The sequence below is a fragment of the Oncorhynchus clarkii genome, chromosome 3, assembly GCF_045791955.1.
Source record: "Oncorhynchus clarkii lewisi isolate Uvic-CL-2024 chromosome 3, UVic_Ocla_1.0, whole genome shotgun sequence".
NCBI classification, from domain to species: domain Eukaryota; kingdom Metazoa; phylum Chordata; class Actinopteri; order Salmoniformes; family Salmonidae; genus Oncorhynchus; species Oncorhynchus clarkii.
The window spans coordinates 88,407,503-88,432,269 of NC_092149.1; the positions used below are offsets into that span (position 1 = coordinate 88,407,503).

A 24,767-nucleotide genomic window follows, 5' to 3' on the forward strand; every position below is an offset into this window, starting at 1 on the left:
CCACCCACTAGACTCCAATACTACACCACCACCCAATAGACTCTAATACTATACCACCACCCAATAGACTCTAATACTATACCACCACCCACTAGACTAATACTATACCACCACCCAATAGACTCTAATATTATACCACCACCCAATAGACTCTAATACTATACCACCACCCAGTAGACTCTAATACTATACCACCACCCAGTAGACTCTAATACTATACCACAACCCAATAGACTCTAATACTATACCACCACCCAATAGACTCTAATATTATACCACCACCCAGTAGACTCTAATACTATACCACCACCCAATATACGCTAATACTATACCACCACCCAGTAGACTAATACTATAGCACCACCCACTAGACTAATACTATACCACCACCCAATAGACTCTAATATTATACCACCACCCAATAGACTATAATACTATACCACCACCCAGTAGGCTCTAATACTATACCACCACCCAATAGACTCTAATACTATACCACCACCCAATAGACTCTAATACTATACCACCACCCAATAGACACTAATATTATACCACCACCCAATAGACTCTAATATTATACCACCACCCAATAGACTCTAATATTATACCACCCCCCAATAGACTCTAATATTATACCACCACCCAATAGACTCTAATACTATACCACCACCCAGTAGACTCTAATACTATACCACCAACCAATAGACTCTAATATTATACCACCACCCAATAGACTCTAATACTATACCACCACCCAGTAGACTCTAATACTATACCACGACCCAGTAGACTCTAATACTATACCACAACCCAATAGACTCTAATACTATACCACCACCCAATAGACTCTAATATTATACCACCACCCAGTAGACTCTAATACTATACCACCACCCAATATACGCTAATACTATACCACCACCCAGTAGACTAATACTATAGCACCACCCACTAGACTAATACTATACCACCACCCAATAGACTCTAATATTATACCACCACCCAATAGACTATAATACTATACCACCACCCAGTAGGCTCTAATACTATACCACCACCCAATAGACTCTAATACTATACCACCACCCAATAGACACTAATATTATACCACCACCCAATAGACTCTAATATTATACCACCACCCACTAGACTCTAATACTATACCACCACCCAATAGACCCTAATACTATACCACCAACCACTAGACTCTAATATTATACCACCACCCACTAGACTCTAATACTATACCACCACCCAATAGACTCTAATACTATACCACCACCCAATAGACTCTAATACTATACCACCACCCACTAGACTAATACTATACCACCACCCAATAGACTCTAATATTAAACCACCACCCAATAGACTCTAATACTATACCACCACCCAGTAGACTCTAATACTATACCACCACCCAATAGACTCTAATATTATACCACCACCCAAAAGACTCTAATACTATACCACCACCCAGTAGACTAATACTATACCACCACCCAATAGACTCTAATATTATACCACCACCCAATAGACTCTAATACTATACCACCACCCAGTAGACTCTAATACTATACCACCACCCAATAGACTAATACTATACCATCACCCAATATACTCTAATACTATACCACCACCCAATAGACTCTAATACTATACCACCACACACTAGACTAATACTATACCACCACCCAGTAGACTCTAATACTGTACCACCACCCAATAGACTAATACTATACCACCACCCAGTAGACTCTAATACTATACCACCAACCAATATACTCTAATATTATACCACCACCCAATAGACTCTAATACTATACCACCACCCAATAGACTCTAATACTATACCACCAACCAATAGACTCTAATACTATACCACCACCCAGTAGACTCTAATATTATACCACCACCCACTAGACTAATATTATACCACCACCCAATAGACTCTAATACTATACCACCAACCAATAGGTTCTAATACTATACCACCACCCAATAGACTCTAAAACTATACCACCAACCAATAGACTCTAATACTATACCACCACCCAATAGACTCTAATACTATACCATCACCCAATAGACTCTAATACTTTACCACCACCCAATAGACTCTAATATTATACTACCACCCAATAGACTAATACTATACCACCACCCACTAGACTAATACTATACCACCACCCAATAGACTCTAATATTATACCACCACCCAATAGACTCTAATACTATACCACCACCCACTAGACTAATACTATACAACAACCAAGTAGACTCTAATACTGTACCACCACCGAATAGACTAATACTATACCACCACCCAGTAGACTCTAATACTATACCACCAACCAATAGACTCTAATACTATACCACCACCCAATAGACTCTAATACTATACCACCACCCACTAGACTAATATTATACCACCACCCAATAGACTCAAATATTATACCACCACCCAATAGACTCTAATATTATACCACCACCCAATAGACTCTAATACTTCACCACCACCCAATAGACTCTAATACTATACCACCAACCACTAGACTCTAATATTATACCACCACCCACTAGACTCTAATACTATACCACCACCCAATAGACTCTAATACTATACCACCACCCAATAGACTCTAATACTATACCACCACCCACTAGACTAATACTATACCACCACCCAATAGACTCTAATATTATACCACCACCCAATAGACTCTAATACTACACCACCACCCACTAGACTCTAATACTATACCACCACCCAATAGACTCTAATACTATACCACCACCCAGTAGACTCTAATACTATACCACCAACCAATAGACTCTAATACTATACCACCACCCAATAGACTCTAATACTATACCACCACCCACTAGACTAATATTATACCACCACCCAATAGACTCAAATATTATACCACCACCCAATAGACTCTAATATTATACCACCACCCAATAGACTCTAATACTATACCACCACCCACTAGACTCTAATACTATACCACCCCCAATAGACTCTAATACTATACCACCAACCACTAGACTCTAATATTATACCACCACCCACTAGACTCCAATACTACACCACCACCCAATAGACTCTAATACTATACCACCACCCAATAGACTCTAATACTATACCACCACCCACTAGACTAATACTATACCACCACCCAATAGACTCTAATATTATACCACCACCCAATAGACTCTAATACTATACCACCACCCAGTAGACTCTAATACTATACCACCACCCAGTAGACTCTAATACTATACCACAACCCAATAGACTCTAATACTATACCACCACCCAATAGACTCTAATATTATACCACCACCCAGTAGACTCTAATACTATACCACCACCCAATATACGCTAATACTATACCACCACCCAGTAGACTAATACTATAGCACCACCCACTAGACTAATACTATACCACCACCCAATAGACTCTAATATTATACCACCACCCAATAGACTATAATACTATACCACCACCCAGTAGGCTCTAATACTATACCACCACCCAATAGACTCTAATACTATACCACCACCCAATAGACTCTAATACTATACCACCACCCAATAGACACTAATATTATACCACCACCCAATAGACTCTAATATTATACCACCACCCAATAGACTCTAATATTATACCACCCCCCAATAGACTCTAATATTATACCACCACCCAATAGACTCTAATACTATACCACCACCCAGTAGACTCTAATACTATACCACCAACCAATAGACTCTAATATTATACCACCACCCAATAGACTCTAATACTATACCACCACCCAGTAGACTCTAATACTATACCACGACCCAGTAGACTCTAATACTATACCACAACCCAATAGACTCTAATACTATACCACCACCCAATAGACTCTAATATTATACCACCACCCAGTAGACTCTAATACTATACCACCACCCAATATACGCTAATACTATACCACCACCCAGTAGACTAATACTATAGCACCACCCACTAGACTAATACTATACCACCACCCAATAGACTCTAATATTATACCACCACCCAATAGACTATAATACTATACCACCACCCAGTAGGCTCTAATACTATACCACCACCCAATAGACTCTAATACTATACCACCACCCAATAGACACTAATATTATACCACCACCCAATAGACTCTAATATTATACCACCACCCAATAGACTCTAATATTATACCACCACCCAATAGACTCTAATACTATACCACAACCCAATAGACTCTAATACTATACCACCACCCAATAGACTCTAATATTATACCACCACCCAGTAGACTCTAATACTATACCACCACCCAATATACGCTAATACTATACCACCACCCATTAGACTAATACTATAGCACCACCCACTAGACTAATACTATACCACCACCCAATAGACTCTAATATTATACCACCACCCAATAGACTATAATACTATACCACCACCCAGTAGGCTCTAATACTATACCACCACCCAATAGATTCTAATACTATACCACCACCCAATAGACTCTAATACTATACCACCACCCAATAGACACTAATATTATACCAACACCCAATAGACTCTAATATTATACCACCACCCAATAGACTCTAATATTATACCACCCCCCAATAGACTCTAATATTATACCACCACCCAATAGACTCTAATACTATACCACCACCCAGTAGACTCTAATACTATACCACCAACCAATAGACTCTAATATTATACCACCACCCAATAGACTAATACTATACCACCACCCAATAGACTAATACTATACCACCACCCAATAGACTCTAATATTATACTACCACCCAATAGACTAATACTATACCACCACCCACTAGACTAATACTATACCACCACCCAATAGACTCTAATATTATACCACCACCCAATAGACTCTAATACTATACCACCACCCACTAGACTAATACTATACAACCACCCAGTAGACTCTAATACTGTACCACCACCCAATAGACTAATACTATACCACCACCCAGTAGACTCTAATACTATACCACCAACCAATAGACTAATATTATACCACCACCCAATAGACTCAAATATTATACCACCACCCAATAGACTCTAATATTATACCACCACCCAATAGACTCTAATACTCTACAACCACCCACTAGACTCTAATACTATACCACCAACCAATAGACTAATATTATACCACCACCCAATAGACTCAAATATTATACCACCACAATCTACCACCACCCAATAGACTCTAATACTCTACAACCACCCACTAGACTCTAATATTATACCACCACTCTCTAATACTTTACCACCACCCAATAGACTCTAATACTATACCACCAACCACTAGACTCTAATATTATACCACCACCCACTAGACTCTAATACTATACCACCACCCAATAGACTCTAATACTATACCACCACCCAATAGACTCTAATACTATACCACCACCCACTAGACTAATACTATACCACCACCCAATAGACTCTAATATTATACCACCACCCAATAGACTCTAATACTATACCACCACCCACTAGACTCTAATACTATACCACCACCCAATAGACTCTAATACTATACCACCACCCAGTAGACTCTAATACTATACCACCAACCAATAGACTCTAATACTATACCACCACCCAATAGACTCTAATACTATACCACCACCCACTAGACTAATATTATACCACCACCCAATAGACTCAAATATTATACCACCACCCAATAGACTCTAATATTATACCACCACCCAATAGACTCTAATACTATACCACCACCCACTAGACTCTAATACTATACCACCACCCAATAGACTCTAATACTATACCACCAACCACTAGACACTAATATTATACCACCACCCAATAGACTAATACTATACCACCACCCAATAGACTAATACTTTACCACCACCCAATAGACTCTAATATTATACTACCACCCAATAGACTAATACTATACCACCACCCACTAGACTAATACTATACCACCACCCAATAGACTCTAATATTATACCACCACCCAATAGTCTCTAATACTATACCACCACCCACTAGACTAATACTATACAAGCACCCAGTAGACTCTAATACTGTACCACCACCCAATAGACTAATACTATACCACCACCCAGTAGACTCTAATACTATACCACCAACCAATAGACTCTAATACTATACCACCACCCAATAGACTCTAATACTATACCACAGCCCACTGGACTAATATTATACCACCACCCAATAGACTCAAATATTATACCACCACCCAATAGCCTCTAATATTATACCACCACCCAATAGACTCTAATACTCTACAACCACCCACTAGACTCTAATACTTTACCACCACCCAATAGACTCTAATACTATACCACCAACCACTAGACTCTAATATTATACCACCACCCACTAGACTCTAATACTATACCACCACCCAATAGACTCTAATACTATACCACCACCCAATATACTCTAATACTATACCACCACCCACTAGACTAATACTATACCACCACCCAATAGACTCTAATACTATACCACCACCCAATAGACTCTAATACTATACCACCACCCAGTAGACTCTAATACTATACCACCAACCAATAGACTCTAATACTATACCACCACCCAATAGACTCTAATACTATACCACCACCCACTAGACTAATATTATACCACCACCCAATAGACTCAAATATTATACCACCACCCAATAGACTCTAATATTATACCACCACCCAATAGACTCTAATACTATACCACCACCCACTAGACTCTAATACTATACCACCACCCAATGGACTCTAATACTATACCACCAACCACTAGACTCTAATATTATACCACCACCCACTAGACTAATACTATACCACCACCCAATAGACTCTAATATTATACCACCACCCACTAGACTCTAATACTATACCACCACCCAATAGACTCTAATACTATACCACCACCCAGTAGACTCTAATACTATACCACCAACCAATAGACTATAATACTATACCACCACCCAATAGACTCTAATACTATACCACCACCCAATAGATTCTAATACTATTCCACCACCCACTAGACTAATACTATACCACCACCCACTAGACTCTAATATTATACCACCACCCAATAGACTCTAATTTTATGCCACCACCCAGTAGACTCTAAAACTATACCACCATCCAGTAGACTCTAATACTATACCACCACCCACTAGACTAATACTATACCACCACCCAATAGACACTAATATTATACCACGACCCAATAGACTCTGATACTATACCACCACCCAATAGACTCTAATACTATACCACCAACCAATAGACTAATATTATACCACCACCCACTAGACTAATACTATACCACCACCCAGTAGACTCTAATACTATACCATCACCTAGTAGACTCTAATACTATACCACCACCCAATAGACTCTAATACTATGCCACCACCCAATAGACTCTAATACTATACCACCACCCAATAGACTCTAATATTATACCACCATCCAATAGACTCTAATACTATACCATCACCCAATAGACTAATGCTATACCACCACCCAATAGACTCTAATATTATAACACCACCCACTAGACTAATATTATGCCACCACCCAATAGACTCTAATAAATTACCAGCACCCTATATACTCTAATACTATACCATCACCCAATAGACTCTAATACTATACCACCACCCAGTAGACTCTAATACTATACCACCACCCAATAGACTAATACTATACCACCACCCAATAGACTATAATATTATACCACCACCCAATAGACTCTAATACTATGCCACCACCCAATAGACTCTAATACTATACCACCACCCAATAGACTCTAATACTATACCACCACCCACTAGACTCTAATACTATACCGCCACCCAATAGACTCTAATACTAAACCACCACCCAATAGACTCTAATACTATACCACCACCCAATAGATTCTAATACTATTCCACCACCCACTAGACTAATACTATACCACCACCCAATAGACTCTAATACTATACCACCACCCACTAGACTCTAATACTATACCACCACCCAATAGACTCTAATACTATACCACCAACCACTAGACTCTAATATTATACCACCACCCACTAGACTAATACTATACCACCACCCAATAGACTCTAATATTATACCACCACCCACTAGACTCTAATACTATACCACCACCCAATAGACTCTAATACTATACCACCACCCAGTAGACTCTAATACTATACCACCAACCAATAGACTATAATACTATACCACCACCCAATAGACTCTAATACTATACCACCACCCAATAGACTCTAATACTATACCACCACCCAATAGATTCTAATACTATTCCACCACCCACTAGACTAATACTATACCACCACCCACTAGACTCTAATATTATACCACCACCCAATAGACTCTAATATTATGCCACCACCCAGTAGACTCTAAAACTATACCACCATCCAGTAGACTCTAATACTATACCACCACCCACTAGACTAATACTATACCACCACCCAATAGACCCTAATATTATACCACGACCCAATAGACTCTGATACTATACCACCACCCAATAGACTCTAATACTATACCACCAACCAATAGACTAATATTATACCACCACCCACTAGACTAATACTATACCACCACCCAGTAGACTCTAATACTATACCATCACCTAGTAGACTCTAATACTATACCACCACCCAATAGACTCTAATACTATGCCACCACCCAATAGACTCTAATACTATACCACCACCCAATAGACTCTAATATTATACCACCATCCAATAGACTCTAATACTATACCATCACCCAATAGACTAATGCTATACCACCACCCAATAGACTCTAATATTATAACACCACCCACTAGACTAATATTATGCCACCACCCAATAGACTCTAATAAATTACCAGCACCCTATATACTCTAATACTATACCATCACCCAATAGACTCTAATACTATACCACCACCCAGTAGACTCTAATACTATACCACCACCCAATAGACTAATACTATACCACCACCCAATAGACTATAATATTATACCACCACCCAATAGACTCTAATACTATGCCACCACCCAATAGACTCTAATACTATACCACCACCCAATAGACTCTAATACTATACCACCACCCACTAGACTCTAATACTATACCGCCACCCAATAGACTCTAATACTAAACCACCACCCAATAGACTCTAATACTATACCACCACCCAATAGATTCTAATACTATTCCACCACCCACTAGACTAATACTATACCACCCTAATACTATACCACCACCCACTAGACTCTAATATTATACCACCACCCAATAGACTCTAATATTATACCACCACCCAATAGACTCTAATACTATACCACCATACCTTAAGGGAACATTTCGGCATTTCGTGTATGATCAGTGAAAAAGTCCATATTGCAAATGTACGGTCCCTTACTAGACGTCCGAAATCGTTTGTAAAATTTGCGGTCGGCGTCGGGCCGGGCGGTAGGGCCAGACCTACCGGGAAGTCATCAAATGAACTTTGTCGGACATTCGGTTTCCGTTTTATAAAATAAACAAGTTTTTGACCGTTTTTCCGCTATCCCGTAAATTCCCACAAGAGGGCATACGGAATCATATGGCAATTTGGCGAGTCTACTGACTCTAAAACTATACCACCATCCAGTAGACTCTAATACTATACCACCACCCACTAGACTAATACTATACCACCACCCAATAGACACTAATATTATACCACGACCCAATAGACTCTGATACTATACCACCACCCAATAGACTCTAATACTATACCACCAACCAATAGACTAATATTATACCACCACCCACTAGACTAATACTATACCACCACCCAGTAGACTCTAATACTATACCATCACCTAGTAGACTCTAATACTATACCACCACCCAATAGACTCTAATACTATACCACCACCCAATAGACTCTAATACTATACCACCACCCAATAGACTCTAATATTATACCACCATCCAATAGACTCTAATACTATACCATCACCCAATAGACTAATGCTATACCACCACCCAATAGACTCTAATATTATAACACCACCCACTAGACTAATATTATGCCACCACCCAATAGACTCTAATAAATTACCAGCACCCAATAGACTCTAATACTATACCACCACCCAATAGACTCTAATACTATACCACCACCCAATAGATTCTAATACTATTCCACAACCCACTAGACTAATACTATACCACCACCCACTAGACTCTAATATTATACCACCACCCAATAGACTCTAATATTATACCACCACCCAGTAGACTCTAATACTAAACCACCACCCAATAGACTCTAATACTATACCACCACCCACTAGACTCTAATACTATACCACCACTCAATAGACTCTAATATTATAACACCACCCACTAGACTAATATTATGCCACCACCCAATAGACTCTAATAAAATACCACCACCCTATAGACTCTAATACTATAACACCACCCAATAGACTCTAATACTATACCACCACCCAGTAGACTCTAATACTATACCACCACCCAATAGACTATAATACTATACCACCACCCAATAGATTCTAATACTATTCCACCACCCAATAGACTAATACTATACCACCACCCACTAGACTCTAATATTATACCACCACCCAATAGACTCTAATATTATACCACCACCCAGTAGACTCTAATACTATACCACCATCCAGTAGACTCTAATACTATACCACCACCCACTAGACTAATACTATACCACCACCCAATAGACACTAATATTATACCACGACCCAATAGACTCTGATACTATACCACCACCCAATAGACTCTAATACTATACCATCAACCAATAGACTAATATTATACCACCACCCACTAGACTAATACTATACCACCACCCAGTAGACTCTAATACTATACCATCACCTAGTAGACTCTAATACTATACCACCACCCAATAGACTCTAATACTATACCACCACCCAATAGACTCTAATACTATACCACCACCCAATAGACTCTAATATTATACCACCATCCAATAGACTCTAATACTATACCACCACCCACTAGACTAATACTATACCACCACCCAATAGACTCTAATACTATACCATCACCTAGTAGACTCTAATACTATACCACCACCCAATAGACTCTAATACTATACCACCACCCAATAGACTCTAATACTATACCACCACCCAATAGACTCTAATACCATACCACCATCCACTAGACTAATACTATACCACCACCCAATAGACTCTAATATTATACCACCACCCAATAGACTCTAATACTATACCACCACCCAGTAGACTCTAATACTATACCACCACCCAGTAGACTCTAATACTATACCACAACCCAATAGACTCTAATACTATACCACCACCCAATAGACTCTAATATTATACCACCACCCAGTAGACTCTAATACTATACCACCACCCAATATACGCTAATACTATACCACCACCCAGTAGACTAATACTATAGCACCACCCACTAGACTAATACTATACCACCACCCAATAGACTCTAATATTATACCACCACCCAATAGACTATGATACTATACCACCACCCAGTAGGCTCTAATACTATACCACCACCCAATAGACTCTAATACTATACCACCACCCAATAGACACTAATATTATACCACCACCCAATAGACTCTAATACTATACCACAACCCAATAGACTCTAATACTATACCACCACCCAATAGACTCTAATATTATACCACCACCCAGTAGACTCTAATACTATACCACCACCCAATATACGCTAATACTATACCACCACCCATTAGACTAATACTATAGCACCACCCACTAGACTAATACTATACCACCACCCAATAGACTCTAATATTATACCACCACCCAATAGACTATAATACTATACCACCACCCAGTAGGCTCTAATACTATACCACCACCCAATAGATTCTAATACTATACCACCACCCAATAGACTCTAATACTATACCACCACCCAATAGACACTAATATTATACCACCACCCAATAGACTCTAATATTATACCACCACCCAATAGACTCTAATATTATACCACCCCCCAATAGACTCTAATATTATACCACCACCCAATAGACTCTAATACTATACCACCACCCAGTAGACTCTAATACTATACCACCAACCAATAGACTCTAATATTATACCACCACCCAATAGACTAATACTATACCACCACCCAATAGACTAATACTTTACCACCACCCAATAGACTCTAATATTATACTACCACCCAATAGACTAATACTATACCACCACCCACTAGACTAATACTATACCACCACCCAATAGACTCTAATATTATACCACCACCCAATAGACTCTAATACTATACCACCACCCACTAGACTAATACTATACAACCACCCAGTAGACTCTAATACTGTACCACCACCCAATAGACTAATACTATACCACCACCCAGTAGACTCTAATACTATACCACCAACCAATAGACTCTAATACTATACCACCACCCAATAGACTCTAATACTATACCACAACCCACTAGACTAATATTATACCACCACCCAATAGACTCAAATATTATACCACCACCCAATAGACTCTAATATTATACCACCACCCAATAGACTCTAATACTCTACAACCACCCACTAGACTCTAATACTTTACCACCACCCAATAGACTCTAATACTATACCACCAACCACTAGACTCTAATATTATACCACCACCCACTAGACTCTAATACTATACCACCACCCAATAGACTCTAATACTATACCACCACCCAATAGACTCTAATACTATACCACCACCCACTAGACTAATACTATACCACCACCCAATAGACTCTAATATTATACCACCACCCAATAGACTCTAATACTATACCACCACCCACTAGACTCTAATACTATACCACCACCCAATAGACTCTAATACTATACCACCACCCAGTAGACTCTAATACTATACCACCAACCAATAGACTCTAATACTATACCACCACCCAATAGACTCTAATACTATACCACCACCCACTAGACTAATATTATACCACCACCCAATAGACTCAAATATTATACCACCACCCAGTAGACTCTAATATTATACCACCACCCAATAGACTCTAATACTATACCACCACCCACTAGACTCTAATACTATACCACCACCCAATAGACTCTAATACTATACCACCAACCACTAGACACTAATATTATACCACCACCCAATAGACTCTAATATTATACCACCACCCAATAGACTCTAATATTATACCACCCCCCAATAGACTCTAATATTATACCACCACCCAATAGACTCTAATACTATACCACCACCCAGTAGACTCTAATACTATACCACCAACCAATAGACTCTAATATTATACCACCACCCAATAGACTAATACTATACCACCACCCAATAGACTAATACTTTACCACCACCCAATAGACTCTAATATTATACTACCACCCAATAGACTAAAACTATACCACCACCCACTAGACTAATACTATACCACCACCCAATAGACTCTAATATTATACCACCACCCAATAGTCTCTAATACTATACCACCACCCACTAGACTAATACTATACGTGCACCCAGTAGACTCTAATACTGTACCACCACCCAATAGACTAATACTATACCACCACCCAGTAGACTCTAATACTATACCACCAACCAATAGACTCTAATACTATACCACCACCCAATAGACTCTAATACTATACCACAGCCCACTGGACTAATATTATACCACCACCCAATGGACTCAAATATTATACCACCACCCAATAGCCTCTAATATTATACCACCACCCAATAGACTCTAATACTCTACAACCACCCACTAGACTCTAATACTTTACCACCACCCAATAGACTCTAATACTATACCACCAACCACTAGACTCTAATATTATACCACCACCCACTAGACTCTAATACTATACCACCACCCAATAGACTCTAATACTATACCACCACCCAATATACTCTAATACTATACCACCACCCACTAGACTAATACTATACCACCACCCAATAGACTCTAATATTATACCACCACCCAATAGACTTTAATACTATACCACCACCCACTAGACTCTAATACTATACCACCACCCAATAGACTCTAATACTATACCACCACCCAGTAGACTCTAATACTATACCACCAACCAATAGACTCTAATACTATACCACCACCCAATAGACTCTAATACTATACCACCACCCACTAGACTAATATTATACCACCACCCAATAGACTCAAATATTATACCACCACCCAATAGACTCTAATATCATACCACCACCCAATAGACTCTAATACTATACCACCACCCACTAGACTCTAATACTATACCACCACCCAATAGACTCTAATACTATACCACCAACCACTAGACTCTAATATTATACCACCACCCACTAGACTAATACTATACCACCACCCAATAGACTCTAATATTATACCACCACCCAATAGACTCTAATACTATACCACCACCCAATAGACTCTAATATTATACCACCATCCAATAGACTCTAATACTATACCACCACCCAATAGACTCTAATATTATACCACCATCCAATAGACTCTAATACTATACCACCACCCACTAGACTAATACTATACCACCACCCAATAGACTCTAATACTATACCATCACCTAGTAGACTCTAATACTATACCACCACCCAATAGACTCTAATACTATACCACCACCCAATAGACTCTAATACTATACCACCACCCAATAGACTCTAATACCATACCACCATCCACTAGACTAATACTATACCACCACCCAATAGACTCTAATATTATACCACCACCCAATAGACTCTAATACTATACCACCACCCAGTAGACTCTAATACTATACCACCACCCAGTAGACTCTAATACTATACCACAACCCAATAGACTCTAATACTATACCACCACCCAATAGACTCTAATATTATACCACCACCCAGTAGACTCTAATACTATACCACCACCCAATATACGCTAATACTATACCACCACCCAGTAGACTAATACTATAGCACCACCCACTAGACTAATACTATACCACCACCCAATAGACTCTAATATTATACCACCACCCAATAGACTATGATACTATACCACCACCCAGTAGGCTCTAATACTATACCACCACCCAATAGACTCTAATACTATACCACCACCCAATAGACACTAATATTATACCACCACCCAATAGACTCTAATACTATACCACAACCCAATAGACTCTAATACTATACCACCACCCAATAGACTCTAATATTATACCACCACCCAGTAGACTCTAATACTATACCACCACCCAATATACGCTAATACTATACCACCACCCATTAGACTAATACTATAGCACCACCCACTAGACTAATACTATACCACCACCCAATAGACTCTAATATTATACCACCACCCAATAGACTATAATACTATACCACCACCCAGTAGGCTCTAATACTATACCACCACCCAATAGATTCTAATACTATACCACCACCCAATAGACTCTAATACTATACCACCACCCAATAGACACTAATATTATACCACCACCCAATAGACTCTAATATTATACCACCACCCAATAGACTCTAATATTATACCACCCCCCAATAGACTCTAATATTATACCACCACCCAATAGACTCTAATACTATACCACCACCCAGTAGACTCTAATACTATACCACCAACCAATAGACTCTAATATTATACCACCACCCAATAGACTAATACTATACCACCACCCAATAGACTAATACTTTACCACCACCCAATAGACTCTAATATTATACTACCACCCAATAGACTAATACTATACCACCACCCACTAGACTAATACTATACCACCACCCAATAGACTCTAATATTATACCACCACCCAATAGACTCTAATACTATACCACCACCCACTAGACTAATACTATACAACCACCCAGTAGACTCTAATACTGTACCACCACCCAATAGACTAATACTATACCACCACCCAGTAGACTCTAATACTATACCACCAACCAATAGACTCTAATACTATACCACCACCCAATAGACTCTAATACTATACCACAACCCACTAGACTAATATTATACCACCACCCAATAGACTCAAATATTATACCACCACCCAATAGACTCTAATATTATACCACCACCCAATAGACTCTAATACTCTACAACCACCCACTAGACTCTAATACTTTACCACCACCCAATAGACTCTAATACTATACCACCAACCACTAGACTCTAATATTATACCACCACCCACTAGACTCTAATACTATACCACCACCCAATAGACTCTAATACTATACCACCACCCAATAGACTCTAATACTATACCACCACCCACTAGACTAATACTATACCACCACCCAATAGACTCTAATATTATACCACCACCCAATAGACTCTAATACTATACCACCACCCACTAGACTCTAATACTATACCACCACCCAATAGACTCTAATACTATACCACCACCCAGTAGACTCTAATACTATACCACCAACCAATAGACTCTAATACTATACCACCACCCAATAGACTCTAATACTATACCACCACCCACTAGACTAATATTATACCACCACCCAATAGACTCAAATATTATACCACCACCCAGTAGACTCTAATATTATACCACCACCCAATAGACTCTAATACTATACCACCACCCACTAGACTCTAATACTATACCACCACCCAATAGACTCTAATACTATACCACCAACCACTAGACACTAATATTATACCACCACCCAATAGACTCTAATATTATACCACCACCCAATAGACTCTAATATTATACCACCCCCCAATAGACTCTAATATTATACCACCACCCAATAGACTCTAATACTATACCACCACCCAGTAGACTCTAATACTATACCACCAACCAATAGACTCTAATATTATACCACCACCCAATAGACTAATACTATACCACCACCCAATAGACTAATACTTTACCACCACCCAATAGACTCTAATATTATACTACCACCCAATAGACTAAAACTATACCACCACCCACTAGACTAATACTATACCACCACCCAATAGACTCTAATATTATACCACCACCCAATAGTCTCTAATACTATACCACCACCCACTAGACTAATACTATACGTGCACCCAGTAGACTCTAATACTGTACCACCACCCAATAGACTAATACTATACCACCACCCAGTAGACTCTAATACTATACCACCAACCAATAGACTCTAATACTATACCACCACCCAATAGACTCTAATACTATACCACAGCCCACTGGACTAATATTATACCACCACCCAATAGACTCAAATATTATACCACCACCCAATAGCCTCTAATATTATACCACCACCCAATAGACTCTAATACTCTACAACCACCCACTAGACTCTAATACTTTACCACCACCCAATAGACTCTAATACTATACCACCAACCACTAGACTCTAATATTATACCACCACCCACTAGACTCTAATACTATACCACCACCCAATAGACTCTAATACTATACCACCACCCAATATACTCTAATACTATACCACCACCCACTAGACTAATACTATACCACCACCCAATAGACTCTAATATTATACCACCACCCAATAGACTTTAATACTATACCACCACCCACTAGACTCTAATACTATACCACCACCCAATAGACTCTAATACTATACCACCACCCAGTAGACTCTAATACTATACCACCAACCAATAGACTCTAATACTATACCACCACCCAATAGACTCTAATACTATACCACCACCCACTAGACTAATATTATACCACCACCCAATAGACTCAAATATTATACCACCACCCAATAGACTCTAATATCATACCACCACCCAATAGACTCTAATACTATACCACCACCCACTAGACTCTAATACTATACCACCACCCAATAGACTCTAATACTATACCACCAACCACTAGACTCTAATATTATACCACCACCCACTAGACTAATACTATACCACCACCCAATAGACTCTAATATTATACCACCACCCAATAGACTCTAATACTATACCACCACCCACTAGACTCTAATACTATACCACCACCCAATAGACTCTAATACTATACCACCACCCAGTAGACTCTAATACTATACCACCAACCAATAGACTATAATACTATACCACCACCCAATAGACTCTAATACTATACCACCACCCAATAGACTCTAATACTATACCACCACCCAATAGATTCTAATACTATTCCACCACCCACTAGACTAATACTATACCACCACCCACTAGACTCTAATATTATACCACCACCCAATAGACTCTAATATTATGCCACCACCCAGTAGACTCTAAAACTATACCACCATCCAGTAGACTCTAATACTATACCACCACCCACTAGACTAATACTATACCACCACCCAATAGACACTAATATTATACCACGACCCAATAGACTCTGATACTATACCACCACCCAATAGACTCTAATACTATACCACCAACCAATAGACTAATATTATACCACCACCCACTAGACTAATACTATACCACCACCCAGTAGACTCTAATACTATACCATCACCTAGTAGACTCTAATACTATACCACCACCCAATAGACTCTAATACTATACCACCACCCAATAGACTCTAATACTATACCACCACCCAATAGACTCTAATATTATACCACCATCCAATAGACTCTAATACTATACCATCACCCAATAGACTAATGCTATACCACCACCCAATAGACTCTAATATTATAACACCACCCACTAGACTAATATTATGCCACCACCCAATAGACTCTAATAAATTACCAGCACCCTATATACTCTAATACTATACCATCACCCAATAGACTCTAATACTATACCACCACCCAGTAGACTCTAATACTATACCACCACCCAATAGACTAATACTATACCACCACCCAATAGACTATAATATTATACCACCACCCAATAGACTCTAATACTATGCCACCACCCAATAGACTCTAATACTAAACCACCACCCAATAGACTCTAATACTATACCACCACCCAATAGATTCTAATACTATTCCACCACCCACTAGACTAATACTATACCACCACCCACTAGACTCTAATATTATACCACCACCCAATAGACTCTAATATTATACCACCACCCAATAGACTCTAATACTATACCACCATACCTTAAGGGAACATTTCGGCATTTCGTGTATGATCAGTGAAAAAGTCCATATTGCAAATGTACGGTCCCTTACTAGACGTCCGAAATCGTTTGTAAAATTTGCGGTCGGCGTCGGGCCGTGCGGTAGGGCCAGACCTACCGGGAAGTCATCAAATGAACTTTGTCGGACATTCGGTTTCCGTTTTATAAAATAAACAAGTTTTTGACCGTTTTTCCGCTATCCCGTAAATTCCCACAAGAGGGCATACGGAATCATATGGCAATTTGGCGAGTCTACTGACTCTAAAACTATACCACCATCCAGTAGACTCTAATACTATACCACCACCCACTAGACTAATACTATACCACCACCCAATAGACACTAATATTATACCACGACCCAATAGACTCTGATACTATACCACCACCCAATAGACTCTAATACTATACCACCAACCAATAGACTAATATTATACCACCACCCACTAGACTAATACTATACCACCACCCAGTAGACTCTAATACTATACCATCACCTAGTAGACTCTAATACTATACCACCACCCAATAGACTCTAATACTATACCACCACCCAATAGACTCTAATACTATACCACCACCCAATAGACTCTAATATTATACCACCATCCAATAGACTCTAATACTATACCATCACCCAATAGACTAATGCTATACCACCACCCAATAGACTCTAATATTATAACACCACCCACTAGACTAATATTATGCCACCACCCAATAGACTCTAATAAATTACCAGCACCCAATAGACTCTAATACTATACCACCACCCAATAGACTCTAATACTATACCACCACCCAATAGATTCTAATACTATTCCACCACCCACTAGACTAATACTATACCACCACCCACTAGACTCTAATATTATACCACCACCCAATAGACTCTAATATTATACCACCACCCAGTAGACTCTAATACTAAAACACCACCCAATAGACTCTAATACTATACCACCACCCACTAGACTCTAATACTATACCACCACTCAATAGACTCTAATATTATAACACCACCCACTAGACTAATATTATGCCACCACCCAATAGACTCTAATAAAATAACACCACCCTATAGACTCTAATACTATAACACCACCCAATAGACTCTAATACTATACCACCACCCAGTAGACTCTAATACTATACCACCACCCAATAGACTATAATACTATACCACCACCCAGTAGACTCTAATACTATACCACCATCCAGTAGACTCTAATACTATACCACCACCCACTAGACTAATACTATACCACCACCCAATAGACACTAATATTATACCACGACCCAATAGACTCTGATACTATACCACCACCCAATAGACTCTAATACTATACCATCAACCAATAGACTAATATTATACCACCACCCACTAGACTAATACTATACCACCACCCAGTAGACTCTAATACTATGCCATCACCTAGTAGACTCTAATACTATACCACCACCCAATAGACTCTAATACTATACCACCACCCAATAGACTCTAATACTATACCACCACCCAATAGACTCTAATATTATACCACCATCCAATAGACTCTAATACTATACCACCACCCACTAGACTAATACTATACCACCACCCAATAGACACTAATATTATACCACGACCCAATAGACTCTGATACTATACCACCACCCAATAGACTCTAATACTATACCATCAACCAATAGACTAATATTATACCACCACCCACTAGACTAATACTATACCACCACCCATTAGACTCTAATACTATACCACCACCCAATAGACTCTAATACTATACCACCACCCAATAGACTCTAATACTATACCACCACCCAATAGACTCTAATACTATACCACCATCCACTAGACTAATACTATACCACCACCCAATAGACTCTAATATTATACCTCCACCCAATAGACTCTAATATTATACCACCACCAAATAGACTCTAATAATATACCACCACCCAGTAGACTCTAATACTATACCACCACCCAGTAGACTAATACTATACCACCACCCACTAGACTAATACTATACCACCACCCAATAGACACTAATATTATACAACGACCCAATAGACTCTAATACTATACCACCAACCAATAGACTAATATTATACCACCACCCACTAGACTAATACTATACCACCACCCAGTAGACTCTAATACTATACCACCACCCAGTAGACTAATACTATACCACCACCCACTAGACTCTAATGCTATACCACCACCCAGTAGACTCTAATACTATACCACCACCCAGTAGACTCTAATACTATACCACCACCCAGTAGACTCTAATACTATACCACCACCCAATAGACTCTAATACTATACCACCACCCATTAGACTCTAATATTATACCACCAACCAATAGACTCTAATACTATACCACCACCCACTAGACTAATACTATTCCACCACCCAATAGACTCTAATACTATACCACCACCCAATAGACTAATACTATACCACCACCCAATAGACTAATACTATACCACCACCCAATATACTCTAATACTATACCACCTCCCAATAGACTCTAATACTATACCACCACCCAATAGACTAATACTAAACCACCACCCAGTAGACTCTAATACTATACCACCACCCAATAGACTCTAATATTATACCACCACCCAATAGACTCTAATATTATACCACCACCCAATAGACTCCAATACTATACCACCACCCAGTAGACTCTAATACTATACCACCACCTAATAGACTAATACTATACCACCACCCAATATACTCTATTACTATACCACCTCCCAATAGACTCTAATACTATACCACCACCCAAGAGACTCTAATACTATACCACCACCCACTAGACTCTAATACTATACCACCACCCAATAGACTCTAAAACTATACCACCACCCAATAGACTCTAATACTATACCACCACCCACTAGACTCGAATACTATACCACCACCCAATAGACTCTAATACTATACCACCACCCAATAGACTCTAATACTATACCACCACCCAATATACTCTAATACTATACCACCACCCACTAGACTAATACTATACCACCCCCAATAGACTCTAATACTATACCACCACCCAGTAGACTCTAATACTATACCACCACCCAGTAGACTCTAATACTATAGCACCACCCAATAGACTCTAATATTATACCACCACCCAATAGACTCTAATACTATACCACCACCCAGTAGACTCTAATACTATACCACCACCCAATCGACTCTAATACTATACCACCAACCAATAGGCTCTAATACTATTCCACCAACCAATAGACTCTAATACTATACCATCACCCAATAGACTAATACTATACCACCACCCAATAGACTCTAATATTATACCACCACCCACTAGACTAATACTATACCACCACCCATTAGACTAATACTATACCACCACCCAATAGACTCTAATACTATACCACCACCCAATAGACTAATACTATACCACCACCCAATATACTCTAATACTATACCACCTCCCAATAGACTCTAATACTATACCACCACCCAATAGACTAATACTAAACCACCACCTAGTAGACTCTAATACTATACCACCACCCAATAGACTCTAATATTATACCACCACCCAATAGACTCTAATACTATACCACCACCCAGTAGACTCTAATACTATACCACCACCCACTAGACTAATATTATACCACCACCCAATAGACTCAAATATTATACCACCACCCAATAGACTCTAATATTATACCACCACCCAATAGACTCTAATACTATACCACCACCCACTAGACTCTAATACTTTACCACCACCCAATAGACTCTAATACTATACCACCAACCACTAGACTCTAATATTATACCACCACCCACTAGACTCTAATACTATACCACCACCCAATATACTCTAATACTATACCACCACCCAATAGACTCTAATACTATACCACCACCCAATAGACTAATACTAAACCACCACCTAGTAGACTCTAATACTATACCACCACCCAATAGACTCTAATATTATACCACCACCCAATAGACTCTAATACTATACCACCACCCAGTAGACTCTAATACTATACCACCACCTAATAGACTAATACTATACCACCACCCAGTAGACTCTAATACTATACCACCACCCAATAGACTCTAATATTATACCACCACCCAATAGACTAATACTATACCACCACCCAATAGACGCTAATACTATACCACCACCCAGTAGACTAATACTATACCACCACCCACTAGACTCTAATGCTATACCACCACCCAGTAGACTCTAATACTATACCACCACCCAATAGACTCTAATACTATACCACCACCCAGTAGACTCTAATACTATACCACCACCCAGTAGACTCTAATACTATAACACCACCTAATAGACTAATATTCTACCACCACCCAATATATTGTGGTAAAATATTAGAGTCTGTATTTCTACCTCATGAAGCTGGTTGAGAGAACTCCAAGGGTGTGCAATGCTGTCATCAAGGCAAAGGGTGTTTATTTTGAAGAATCTCAAGTATAAAATATATTTTTATAGAACACTTTTTTTTTTAGTTACTACATGATTCCATGTGTTATTTCATAGGTTTGATGTCTTCACTATTATTCTACAATGTAGAAAATAGTAAAAATAAACAAAAACCCTGGAATGAGTAGGTGTGTCCACACTTTTGACTGGCACTTTATACATATATATATTTTTTTCTTAAGTCTCCTAGATATAGGACAGACTCTTCAAAACATCATTTATTTTTGGACTGTCTGTTTTGCCATTGTTGAATATGTTTTGCGATGCGTTTCTATAGGCTATAGTAGTAAAGGCCAAATTCAATATTTTGGAAAGAAAACATTTTTATTTAAGAAATGTTGCTACCTAAAGGGATTCTTGAACTTCAAAATCAAATGGCTAAGTGATCCATGGTTTGACATCTTAAAACGATTCCTTATGTCAGTTGTCCATCGGACCTTTCAAAATACAACTAAGAAATCTTCTTGTTATTCTTTTCTCCTCTGTAAAGAGACCACCACTCTACCTGACACTGCCACACCGACCCTGCCACGTTTAGAGGATACCACCGCTGCCCAAAGAGGAGAGGGTAAATATATACTCTCACCCTGCCACGTTTAGAGGATACCACCGCTGCCCAAAGAGGAGAGGGTAAATATATACTCTCACCCTGCCACGTTTAGAGGATACCACCGCTGCCCAAAGAGGAGAGGGTAAATATATACTCTCACCCTGCCACGTTTAGAGGAGAGGGTAAATATATACTCTCACCCTGCCACGTTTAGAGGAGAGGGTAAATATATACTCTCACCCTGCCACGTTTAGAGGAGAGGGTAAATATATACTCTCACCCTGCCACGTTTAGAGGAGA

At 39.0% G+C, this 24,767-nt stretch overlaps 1 protein-coding gene across 2 annotated transcripts in view; it reads left to right on the plus strand.

The window, feature by feature from the left end:
• The window catches only part of LOC139405544 (neuropilin-2-like), a 398,312-nt gene that overhangs the window by 288,570 nt on the left and 84,975 nt on the right, over positions 1 to 24,767 (plus strand). For both annotated transcript variants that reach the window (XM_071147961.1, XM_071147960.1), the window contains exon 12: positions 24,408 to 24,485. In XM_071147961.1, coding sequence (XP_071004062.1) covers positions 24,408 to 24,485 — 78 coding nt within the window. The remainder of the gene's footprint in view (positions 1 to 24,407; positions 24,486 to 24,767) is intronic.